This window comes from Colletotrichum lupini, chromosome 2, assembly GCF_023278565.1.
Source record: "Colletotrichum lupini chromosome 2, complete sequence".
Lineage (NCBI taxonomy): Eukaryota > Fungi > Ascomycota > Sordariomycetes > Glomerellales > Glomerellaceae > Colletotrichum > Colletotrichum lupini.
The window spans coordinates 3,239,164-3,251,453 of NC_064675.1; the positions used below are offsets into that span (position 1 = coordinate 3,239,164).

The following is a 12,290-nucleotide window of genomic DNA, read 5'->3' on the forward strand; positions in this document are numbered from 1 at the left end:
GGGGAGGTCACGGGCCAAGAAAAGGCGAAAGAGACTTGAGTGAGGATAAAGAAAAGAAATTCGGGGTTTGCATTACTAGTTGGTGTGGGACATCTGTATGATAATGGGAACAATACCTACTGCTGCACGCCTCCAAAACCCCTTCCTTCCTCTCTTAGCGAACAAATCTTGCCACATGTGAACTGAATCTACTCCCAACCAATCCTGGAAACTACCTGGACATAGCTTTCTCCTCTCGTCATCTCGCTCTCTCTCCATGCCCTGCCCCGTGACATCCTTCACCTGCATCCACAGCCAGCCACATCCAGCACGGACTATTGAAACTAGCACCTAGCATTTAATCCAAAACGCGGCCTGCAGTAGCGGCACCGCTCTTATCGCGAGTCTCAGTCTTCTTCAGGGCCTTGCCAAGTTGGATCTCCCCGAGCAGACCCGCGGGCCGTCCACCTGCTGGAGGCCCTGACGGTGCGTCACCCGCCGGTGGTGGGGGAGGTGGTGGCGGGGGAGCTCCCATGCCTGGAGGGGGAGGAGGCGGCGGCGGCGGCGGGCCACCTGGTGCGGGCGATGCCGGCATCGGTGGCGGAGGAGGGGCCGAAGGAACCTCGGGTGCCGGGCCTGGTGGGGGAGGAGGAGCACCGGTAGCTGGCATAGGCGGCGGGGGAGGAGGGAACGCAGGTGAGGCGTCGCTACCCATGGCCGGGCTGACAGGGTTAGACATCGGCTTGTCTCCGGTGGCCGAAAGTGGTCGCGGGGGGGCCATGGTTCCGAACAGTATGGAAGCCAGAGCCGCAGCGCTACTGCCGCCAGGACGGTCATCATCGTCGGAATCTTCATCGTCCTCCTTATCCGTGCCCCAGTCATCGTCCTCGTCAGGGCGCTTGCGGGAGAAGGGTCCGGAGGGAGCCGGGGGAGAGGCAGCTGCGGGAGCTGCCTTGCTCTCTTGCGCCATACGGTGGAAGGGGTTAGTAGACTGCGCAGCCGCCGGGGGTGGGGGAGGGGCGGCGGCAGGTGCGGAAGGTTCGCTCGGGGCCGAGGTGGATTCGGATGAGTGAGAGAGCATGCGGTGGTACGGGTTGCGGCTCTCGTTCTCGGTCGGTGGGCTTGTGACCACTGTCGGAACAGGGGGCGGAGAAGGCTGCTTCTCGAGCTCCTGACTACTGATCTGGCTACCGCCCTGAGTAGGAGTAGAGGCCTGAGGGGTAATTTGGGATGGGCCATCTTCGTCGTCCGATGAGCTGTCATCATCGTCATTCATAGCCTCGAGCTGGCGTTGGAGCTCCAACTCGCGCTGACGGGCAGCTTCAATCTCGGCCCTCTGTGCTGCCAACTTGGCCTCCTTCTCCTTTTGCTCAGCAAGTGCTGCCTTCTTCTTGCGCTTCTCCTCTTCCTTCTTGAGCTTGCCCTGCTTGACTTGTTCCTCAAGTGCCTTGAGGCGAGCAGCTGCAGATTGTCGTTCGGTCTCAAGATCATCTTGCTGCTCTCTAGCGCTCGCCCTGTGTATCCATTAGCATATGTTCGTCTTCGGTTGTTTTCCAACAGACTTACTCCAATTCCTTGGTGGCACGCTGTTGCTCCTCGTGCTCCCTGGCGAGACGCTCTTCTTCGGCCTGTTTAGCCGCTTGCTCTTCCTCCGCCTTCCGCGAGGCCTCTCTCTCAGCAGCATCGCTCTTGGCGGCCTTCCTCGATGGCGGCGGGGGAGGCTTCTTGGCAGCCGGGGCCGGAGCGCCCGTCTCCTCGGCGAGCCGGGCTTGACGTTCAGTCTCACGACGCTCATCCTCCTCCTCGGCCTGGCGCAGCTTAGCGGCACGCTCGGCTCTCTCGCGCTCCATTCTCTGGGCAGCCGTCTCACCAGGCTTAGTAGGAGCCTTAATACCCAGGGCAGCAAGTCGCTCAGCCATACGCTGCTCAGCCTGCTGCTTGATGAAAGCAGCACGCTCCTCGGGGGTCTTGTAAGAAGAGTACGAGCCTCCGGGAGTAGTGGTGCGCGAGGGAGGCGCAGGGCTCTCGAGGCGGGCGGCGGGGCTGGCCGCGGCAGGCTCTCTTGAGGATACACGAGCAGCCGAAGGCGAAGACGAGGAAGTAGGGCGACGGTCCTGTGCCCGAACACGCGCAGCGCGGCTAGATCGCTGAAGATCAAAGATGAAATCTCTGACTTCATCCTCGACGCCCAGAGCATCCTCCCAGCGTCGCTTCTCGTGTTCGTTGGAGGCCGTCGTGGTGCCTTCTTTCAAGTTGTCTTCAATACCGCGAGCAAAGTCACGCACAGAATCTTCCACGTCTCTGACCATGCTCTCGTTGTTCTCCTTCTCGGTCTTGATTTTATGGTTCTCTTCCTCAAGGCGCTTGGGGCCTTCGTCGTCGAAGCTCGACTCAACCTTCTTACCCGTCAAGGCTGCAGTACGTTGCTGCATCATAGCCTTGGCTCGAGCCTTCAGTCTGTCAGACTCTGTTACGGCACCGCCAGGACCAGTTCCGACAATAGCAGCGGCACTGTTCGGGTGAGCCTTTGCATCCTTGAGCCTGAAGAGCTCGAGTCTTGCTTCTGCAATAGCCTTTTCGGTCTTGCGGACGGCAGAGGCCAGTTCAGGGACCTTGTCTGTGAGATTCTGGAGCTGTCGCTTCAAGGATCGTCTCTCGGCTTCCGAGTCTCCCGACGAAAGTGCAGCATCCGGGTTCGCATCAATGTCGTCCTGGATGCGGCGAATGCGGCGGTACAGCTCCTCGGCCTCCCGACGGTCACGTCTGTCGAGCAAGTCGTCCTCCTCCAAGTTCTTCTCATCGGCAAAATCCATGGCGTCGAGGAGGACTTCCTTCTCTCGGATCTTCTTTTTCAATTGATCAAGTCCAAGGTCATCGTATGCGGTAGAGGATGGCGACTCGGGGCGGGGCGAGTTATTGCCAACACGGCGACGAGCACTAGACCTATATCCGACCTGTTCATCGTTGTTCTTGAAAACTGTGGCATCCTTACGCCCAGTGCTCTGGCCGCCAGGGGTGCCTCTCAACGAGTGAGTCTTCATGTAGCTGACACCAGTCTTCTGAGGAAGCAGAGCTGCACCAGACTTGGAACGGAACTCTGACTCCTGGCTCAACATTGATCGGATGGTGCCGATAGACTCATTGAAGTTTCTCGTCGAGGGAGGAACAAGCTCAGGCGGCAGCTGGTTAGGCAAGGGATATCCATTGAGCTTCCTGTAAATCAAATGCATAGCAACTGCGAATTCGTCCAGGTTCAGGCGACCCTTGTTACCATTGTCAGCAAGGGTCCAGACACGCTCGAGGTCCGGCTTCTCGAGACCACTCTGTCCAAAGATTTCAATGGCGACGTCTCCGCCGATGAAGCCCTTGTGAAGTCCATCCCATGCCTTGAAGAGTGCGTCGTAGCGTTGCTTCTCCTCCTTGGTGATAGCCCAAGGAATGACGGCATTACCCTGCAGACCCTGCGTAGTGAAGCTTCCCTGCTCCCGGCCTTGCTGAGGCATCATTCTAGCCTGAAGAGCATCGATGTTGGGCAGACCCGTGGAAGGGGCGTTGACAAGACCCCATTGGCCGGGGCGGCCGGTAGGCTGCGCGTTCAGAGGCGCAGCCATTGGACCTCCGCCCGGCGTGAGGCTATTGCCATACCCGGTGGGCATGGGTGGCATGGGTGGTCGTGGCCCGTTGTATCCCGTGGGTTGCGGGTTCATTCCGGTCGGCTGCGCATTAAGGTTGGGGAACCCAGTCTGCTGAGGTTGCAGCCCTTGTGTCTGCCCGAAGCCCTGAGCTTGCTGCCCGGGGAAACCGGTCATCTGTGCCTGCAGAAGCTGGGAGTTGGAAGTTTGAGGCTGAGGCTGATGAATCGTGGGCTCGGTGCTCGACCTGCCGGTAGCAGTGCTGCCAGGTGTATCTCGGCCGGCGTCCTCCGCAATGCTGAAGTTGATAATGTCCACGACGCTGGACACCTCATTCTTGATGTTCTCGGGCAATGTCGAGGGTATGGACTTTCCAGTGAGCTTCAGGTTGCACAAGTACATTGCGAGGGCGAATTCGGGGAAGTGAAGCTCTCCAGATCGTGTCGTGTCGGCAAGAGTCCTGCATATACTCCGTAAGCACAACTTATTACAAAGCGCAAGCTAGAAAGGCACTGACCAAATGTGTGAGAGCGAGTCGCCGTCCAAGCGTGATCGCATCAGCAGGTCTCTCGCCTTGTCTCCGGACATTGTCGTTGCCTGGCCTTCACCAACCGCAGACTTGAAGAGAGTCTCAAACTTGGACTGATCCGGAGCTGTGATGAACGATAGTCGAATGTTTGGAATCTTGTTGGCAGACTTAGGGCGTCGACCAGCTGGCTTCGGCGTGCCCCCGGTTCGGAAAGAAGCAGCCATCTGGCTAAAGCCCGTGGCTTGGGGCTTGATAGGAGTCGGGGCAGCCGTCTGCTGCTGGCTCTGGAAGCCAGTAGGTTGAGGTTGCTGGGCTTGCGGGAAACCAGTCTGCTGGGCTTGCAGCTGGCCTGGGAATCCAGTCTGTTGAGGCTGCTGCTGCTGAGCAAAACCAGTCGGCTGAGGCTGCTGTTGCTGTTGCTGACCTGGGAATCCAGTCTGCTGAGGCTGCTGCTGCTGCTGCTGCTGCTGCTGCTGCTGTTGCTGGAACTGCGACTGGTACTGCGAGGGGATCGACGGCATCGGGGGAGCGCCGGTCTGGAAGCTCTGCTGCGGCTGCGGCTGGCCGGGGAAGCCGGTGAACTGGGGCTGGAGCTGTTGAGGAGCTTGCTGCTGCGGTTGCTGTTGCATCCCCGGGTAGCCGGTGAACTGCTGTTGCAACGGTGCCTGGCCGAAGCCTGTGGGCTGAGGAGCAAAAGGGCCCGGCTGCTGCTGCTGGCCCGGCTGCTGGCCGAAAGAGCTTCCACCATATTGCTGCGCGCCGGGCCGTTGGCTATTGCCGCCCAGGAAGGCATTCGAGTTCGAGTACATGATGGGCGGGATGATTGGTGCCGACGAGGATGTCGGGCTTCGAAAAGAAAAGGACAGAGATGGAGGAACTCCTGATGGAACGGTTAGGAGACTCGGACGATAAGGGGATTGGGAATCGGGTGAGACGAACGTCACGAGCGGAGGATCTCCGTCGATCAAGGTTGGTTGAAAGAGCTCTTTGCCAATTCCTCTTGTGACAGTTGCAAAAGCAAGAGGTCGCGGAGGTGGCGAGGATAGGGAAAAGTAGAAAGTCAGTGGTGGCCGGAGTTGATGGCAACGCTGGATGACGAAGCGCTCACAAGTGTCCAGCTTGACACGGAGGTTTCAGTAGGAAGGTGCGGCGGCTTGAACGGGGGGGCCAGTAAGGTGAAGTGGTTGGTTTGCCCAGTTGGAACCTGGCAAGCCTGGCAGCAGAGCGAAACAGGGATCTATCAGTGTCCAAATGTGGCTTGGGCTCCAAGTGGGTCTCCTATCGCAGAACATTACGTGATGCCGCGTGGACTGGAACTACGTACAGTTATTAGGTGCATATGTCCTTAGCGGAGCGCCTTTCTCCAGCATCCTCACGCTTCGCAGGACCATTGTGTCCAAAAACCGAATCTGGGCCAGAGCTTCCAACAATTGGTCTGTTTGGGAATTCTTATAGGCAGGATAGATTCCTGTCAATTGAGGCTGCAAGTGCTCCAACAGAAAGGCTAATAAGCGCAAGGTATCTCGGTTCGAGTCGGCAAGGTAGTGAGCCCAACCTCGCTTCTTACTTCCATACGCTTAAACGTACGCTCGGTCCTCGTTAAACGCATCGAAGCTTCTCAGGTGTGTGCCGTCCAAGTCCATTCATTGTTCAGAGGCGTCCATGGAACTTCTACTGACAAGTGTGCTCTGCCACATTCCGTCCTATTACAGACTTACAGAGCAGGACTACTAACATCGTTCCTATGCCAAGCAGGCGAACCGCCCAAACAGCCACAGCTTCTACCCCATACAACATTCTCACTCCTCGTGTCTTGCAGCCTTTGCCCCCCTCCCCGCATCTGCAGCATCAGAGTTTCGACACGTCGGTCCGCGCAAACAAGGAGATGGTAGCCAGTGGTCCCAACGCATCGGCAAATACAAGCCGCCTGCGCGTAGCGTATATGCAGGGATTGCAGCAAGTCTTGGTGGGTACTGCTCAAGTGAAACATCTCAGCCTTTACGGGTACAGAGTAAGGTGTCGCTGCGCCCTTACTGAGTCCAGACACCATTCCACCTGATCCGAACATGCGGCCCTCCTCTCCCCCGCAACGCCGGCCAATGGCCAGCAACATCCGGATCCGGGTGGGTTCCGCATGCAGCGGCCCGAAATCCGGGGTTGGCGATGCGTGTCATGTACGGAGACATCATCAATGCAAGACGCGGAACTACTGTTACTCTCACTATGAAGCGGACATGGTCGAGCCATGTTGAATAATCTCACAATTATGTATTATCGGTGAGAAACTGACTACCCTCCAACCAAAGCATGCTCCATCCTCTGATAGTATTCCTACATTGGGCATAATCCAAAACAAAGTAAGTATGCTGAGCGAGGACCCTCCAACGCCGAAACTGTAAGCCAACCGTGCCCATGGCACGGGATAGAATCCAACACTAATACTAGAGCATTGCTGCGAGTCTGGGTATCAATCCCGCGCGGTATTCCAAAAAACAAAACACCCGTTTCTCCCTTTTATAAACGCCTTGTTAAACAAGAAAACACAAAAAATGATGTTGCCGTCGCTAATGTCTAATGATTTGGTAAACGTGGGAGATTGTATGTGGGACACATGAGTTGGTGTCTTTCGTGTTTTTTTCGTTTCGCTTTTCTTTCGTTCCTTCTTTTTCAATGTTTTTGTTCTTCGTTTCGATTGTGTGTTTGATTCATCTAAGTCTCGTGGTCGACACTGAGGGCCCCGCTTTCCTGCCGACGTCCTGGTCCTGGCCTTGCGTCGAATCGTCGAGGTTGAATCCATGTTGTATCATATGTTTGAGAAGAGAAAGATCGAACTCATTAGCGTTCTCATCGATGATGCGAGGTGCATCGCGAGACGGTGGTGCGCTGGACGCAATTGAATACTCCTTGACGGGGCTCTCAGCAGGAGCCCATTCGGGAGGGGTCGGAAGACCGGAGGACCCGCTGGCAACCTCTGTCGCGGGGCTTTCCATGACTTCCTCGCGAGTGACATGGTGAGGAGCTGCCGAGGCACCAAACTCTTCCATCCCCTCCAGAGGCGGAGTATTTGCGCCAAAGTATACGCTGCCGCGATAGCCAGGCTGCATAATCTTGCGTCGGGTCTTCATTGCCTTGATGGCAAGGCCTCCGAAGACAGTGCCGAGCTCAAGGGCGATCCAATCCTCCTGGCCTTCCACTTGAGGATCCCACTGCATAATCGCCATCTCCTTTTCAGAACTCAAGGTCCGATTTCTCTCGAGAAGACGTTCAATCTGAGCCGTCTTGACGCTCCACTCGTCCTTCAAGTTCTCCATGAGAGCATTGTTCTTGTCCATTTCCATTGCAAAGTTGTCAAAAGTGGCCTTTGAAAGGACCTTGGACGCGCGGCGGGCTCGAGACGAAGTCGGCTGGCTCGTTGGCATGCCGACGTTCTGGACGCTGAACTTGATAGCCCGGCTGAGCTCAGACCGCGAGAACGGGCAAAACTCCTGGATAGAGCTATTGTGGTCAAGAGATCTAACCATGTGGGATAAGTTGGACAGATTGAAGTTATTCTCCTGTACGTCGAGTGTCGTGAGGGTTTGGTTGAGTTGGATCGCATGTGCCAGATCACCAATGTTCAAGTTCAACTTTTGGTTTCGGATTCGCAGGTGACGCAGCGTCTTGTTCTCGGCGAGTCCGGAGAGAGAGCGCGAGAAGCCCAGGCCGAGTTGACCCTCGTCGAGCTTGGCGGAAAAGCCGGAGAAGTCGAGGTACTGGACCGATTTGTTCGTGGCAAAGAACTCTGACACGGCCATGCAGGCGTCCTCGCTGACTTGTCCAGGGGTTGAAGTTCCCACCAGGCTAAGCAGTCGGATCGATTTGTTGACTGAGAGCGCGTTGATGAGCTTGATGTAGTTGTCTTCGTTTTGAAATTCAACCATATCCATGAAGAGGGACGTCGGCCCGAAATTGTCAACAATGGCAGATACCAAATCGTCCGTGCCGTTCTCGAGATAGTTGCCACTGATAGAGCAAGTAATCACTCTTGCTTCACCCATGCTGCGGAAGAGAGTTGCGATTTGGGAACCGGTCATTGCACAATTATTGAGGTCAAGCCTGCGGAGATAGTCGGCCTGTGAAGACTTCAAGTAGTCGCCCAGGACTTGCAATGTGGCGTCATTGAGCTAGAGCAGAATCAGCAACTGCATGAAAACAAGGTTCACTTGACTTACGTTGATGTGTGAGAGATCCAGATCCTCAAGTCCCCATCCCATGATAGTCTCGTCGAGGAAGATGGTATCCTTGGCCTGAGTGAGGCAATTTCCTGCGATGCCGAGTTTTCGCAAATTATAGAAATGAGCCAGATTCTGCTTCACGGCCATGTGATCCACGTGTCCAATATTGCGAGAAGTATTGAGAGCCTCCATCTTGTATCCCTGGGAGGGTAAAGCGTCCCAGACTTCCTCCAAGCTTCTCTCGTCAAGGTTGCATCTAGAAATGTCGAGCTCCTTGAGAAGATCCGGAATATGGAGAACGCCCACTGTAAAATCATTAGCCAATTGAGTTGTGAAAACCCATGTAGTCCACTCACCAAGGTCGTCAACTTCAGCTGCCGTCAGTGGGTTCCCACCAACCAGCAAAGTATCACAAGGAGTGCTGCGGGTTTTGAGCAGAAGAAGGATAGGACGAACGACCTCGGGATCCTTCTTGGTCCCGGCACGAGCGCGTGAGACACCAACAATGTTCCGCGATGCCAGAACGTTGGTCAAGTCTATCTTACGGACAGAACCAGAGGTGAAGGCAACGGCGTGAATTTCCTGGGATAACAGTGGGGCAGTCTTGATGATGTCTCGATGCATGGGATCGATGACAAATCCTGCCACGGTTAGCTTGAATGCTTGATAAGGTTCAGGAATTGCCGGCTTACCATCGCGAGAAATGTCAGCTATGGACTCGTCCCATCCCGGAACATCGGTCAGCCCGCAAAGGGGCGAGAAATCGACGTCACGGAACGACAGAGCCTTGAAGTAGTCATTGAAGCGGAGGGCCTTGAAGACTGCCAAAAGCTGGAGTGCCGTGTATCCACCTGCTTCCTTCGCAGGGAGAAGTCGAAATTCTGGGCAGTGCTCCCGGCGTTCGCATTTCCAATTCACAGTCCATTCGGGAGGCTTGCACTGGAACGTCGCACAATACGCCTCGAGGGTGCGCTTAAGTCCACCATAGTCTTGTCCAGTTGGAAGGAGCAACTGAGCGGTGAGACCCCTAATGTCGAAAATGTGCCGTTGCATGTGCTGAGGCCAAGCAGGCTTCACTGCGCGATCTGCCTTCATGAACGTCATGACGATCTCTCTGTACCACCGACTAGCCAGCTCGAGTCGTTTCTCGTTTTCACAAGGGAGTCTTGAATAGGGGTTAGTAACACTGATGGCAGCCCACAAAATACACCAGACACATACCGGAATCCAAGAACGAACCGCTCCTCGTGAGGGACCATAGTCGCTTTCAAGCGGACCAGGGACGTCAAGCCAAAAACTACGGTGTTGATTTCGATGTCCTGGGGAGCTTTGTATACGGAAGTCCTGGCGACTCGCACAAGATAGCACTTGTTCTGGCCGAGAAGCAAGTAATACGATGATCCGTCACGAGACTTTTTGGCATTTTCAATGTTCTCGGCTTTGGTACTGAGGAGGGTGGTGCGTTGAACGACTGGAAAGATATCCAATGGGCAGCCTCGGCACGCGGGCTCTTGTGTAGCAACAATGTTGTAAATGGCGGACTCGACGTTGGGAGCAATGAGCCCCTTTGGCACAACAGCTGAGCCCACAGACTCACGAATAGCATGGCGAATCTCCGACATCCACTCGTCTCGCTCAGTAGGCATTCCAAAGAACAACTTTGTGCAAGCCCAAGATACCATTGGCGAAGTCTCGGACCACCAAACATCCAATCCAAAGTGAGGGCTTACACCCTCTTCGTTGAAAATGTTGACGATCCTACTCAATGGAATTTCGACCCGACCATCAGAGTGTGACCCATCCTGACTCAAAGTGGAAGACGTCGAAGACCTCTTCAGGCGCTGAGACGGCGGGGCAAGCTCAGCAAAGTTCGCCCTTGCTGACTCGACACTGCTGAATTTGATGAGGTGCCCATCAGTTAAGACAACATACTCGGCGCGCGATTTCCACAGGCGGCTGTCAGTCTTCAAGGCTCCGTGCTTGAGAATCTTGATAGGAACCGGCGCTGGCGGCTGAGGGCTGAGATAGTTGGGAGTCTCCTCGGACATGTGCGAACTCGCGGAAGAGTCCTTGGAGGCTCGTCGGTTGAGGCGGTAGAAGATAGAGGACGAATTTGAGCCGCCGGATCCGTTGTTCTTGTGAAGAACGCGTTTACTCTTCATTTGGAGGCCGCTCGAGACCTCCTCGGACATGGACGCAAGGTCGGTTGAGGAGGAACTGCTGCTGACCTTCCGGAAGGTCTTTGCTAAGAAACTACGCCTCTTGCCACCCAGCGCCGGTGTCGAGACACTCCGAAGCTCTGCGGCGGAGCTTTTAGTTGCGGTGTGCGGCTCTCCATGATGTGTTGTCTGAATGGTGGGCAGCATTGACCGTCGGTTCGCAGCAGCGTCCATGGTCGACAGATTTGACGTGCAGTAATCGGGGGTCCAAGCCCAGCCTATTCCGTCGTCGTGGGAATGCCTCGGCCAAATCGGGCCTTCGAGGCCGTCAAGGTCGAGTAATCGATTATTGGGCCATGTAACGTTATCCAAAGGCAAGTCGTCGAGATGGGTTCAATACTATGGCGATTGCGCTGTTTACACTGGGTGGGAAGAAGGTGAGAGAGGAATGAGTTGAGCGGGACAATAGAGGGCTATGTATCTCCGTCGTCGAGCTAACGAAGCGAAGATTGGAGGGTTCGAGATAGTAGAGAAAACGAAGTTGTCAGAAGGTAGGAGTAGGTATCAGAAGATGAGGGGATCAAAAAGTGTGTGCACATGAAAGTGGACGGCGGAGGGGTGTTAATAAGTGACGGTCCTTATCCTCTGGTCAGAGAGGGAGAGGTGCGTGTAGGTTCTGGGAGCAGGGAATAGCTGTTTGAAGAAAGGACCGGAGTGCAGCAAGCCTCCGGCAAGAACCAGGAACCTTGCTGGGAAAGGTAAGGGAAGACTGGAGGCAGCGGCGGTACTTGGTAGGCTAGGTATCCTTACGGTCTTGCGGATAGCGTGGTAGTAACGAGCGAGGGGTGAAATTCGGACGATTAGGGTGAGTGGATGCGGATGGATGTCCCGAGTCTTGGAAGAAGAGGACCTGACCCTGGCCACTGGGAGAGACAAGGCAGCACGAGTCGGGCAAGGTGCGGTCAGATCAGGGACTCGGTTGGGCAAGGGAAGGATAAGATGGGATGAGATATGAAGAGTCGGGCGAGTAAGCATGTGTACATTGGCCGGATTCAAGGCGAGTGTGAGTGAGGTGAGTGAGTGGTGAGGATAGGTAGCGCCGGGTTTGTGAGGCAGGTATGGGAATGATGGATTTGGGATAAGATGTTGGAGAAGAAACACGACCTCAGAGACCAGGGAAGATGGTGTTCACGGCACGCTGCGCAAGAGAGACACACAGCGAACAAGAGGAAGCGGAATTGGGGGAGCATGGAGGGTGGGGGGGGGGGGGGGGGTGCGTGGATACGAAATGGTACTTGTTCATTCAACTAGGAGGTTTGGAGACGCGAGAGGAAGAGATGAGTCTACGGAGTAAGGTACACCTCATAGCCTCATAATCATGAAAGAGAGAGTGACCGAGAGAGTAAGGTAGGAGAGGCCAGTGCTGAGTGCCAATGTACGTGTATCCATAGGGGAAAGGCGAAAGACAGCGAATGGAAGCTTGATGCAGCTATGATGTTATCGATGCACATCCTGTTTTTGGCCCCCGGAAGCGTCGCCCAATGAGACAGGCGCGGGGTTTCTCTGTTGCTGGCGCTGCCATTGCAAGGGAAAAGAAAAAAAAAGGCGATGGGAAAGAGAGAGGGAAAGACACACCAAGAGAGGCAGGCAAGAGCAAGGGCACGTCACCAATGAGAGGGCGTTTCTCGTAGCGGGAAGCCTTGGCCCTGCAGTGGGGTTTCTGCTGTGTGCGGCCCTTTTCCCCCTGCAACTTACAAGGAAGGTACCGAGAACATGT

At 55.4% G+C, this 12,290-nt stretch overlaps 2 protein-coding genes across 2 annotated transcripts; both read right to left on the minus strand.

Annotated features, from left to right (window-relative positions):
* Positions 1-337: 337 nt before the first annotated feature.
* CLUP02_03277 (uncharacterized protein) lies at positions 338-4,949 on the minus strand (the record flags this gene model as incomplete). The annotated part of the gene is made up of 3 exons (XM_049282301.1): positions 338-1,493; positions 1,546-4,071; positions 4,129-4,949. 3 exons carry the CDS (start codon positions 4,947-4,949, stop codon positions 338-340), a joined length of 4,503 nt encoding a protein of 1,500 aa, XP_049139444.1.
* A 1,896-nt stretch (positions 4,950-6,845) lies between these two features.
* Positions 6,846-12,288, minus strand: CLUP02_03278 (leucine rich repeat protein; the record flags this gene model as incomplete). Its single annotated transcript, XM_049282302.1, has 10 exons — positions 6,846-8,303; positions 8,352-8,659; positions 8,711-8,995; positions 9,047-9,519; positions 9,576-10,830; positions 10,914-10,986; positions 11,147-11,677; positions 11,953-12,082; positions 12,145-12,219; positions 12,269-12,288. The coding sequence occupies 10 exons, from the start codon at positions 12,286-12,288 to the stop codon at positions 6,846-6,848; spliced, it is 4,608 nt and encodes a 1,535-aa protein (XP_049139445.1).
* Between the last annotated feature and the right edge of the window lie 2 nt (positions 12,289-12,290).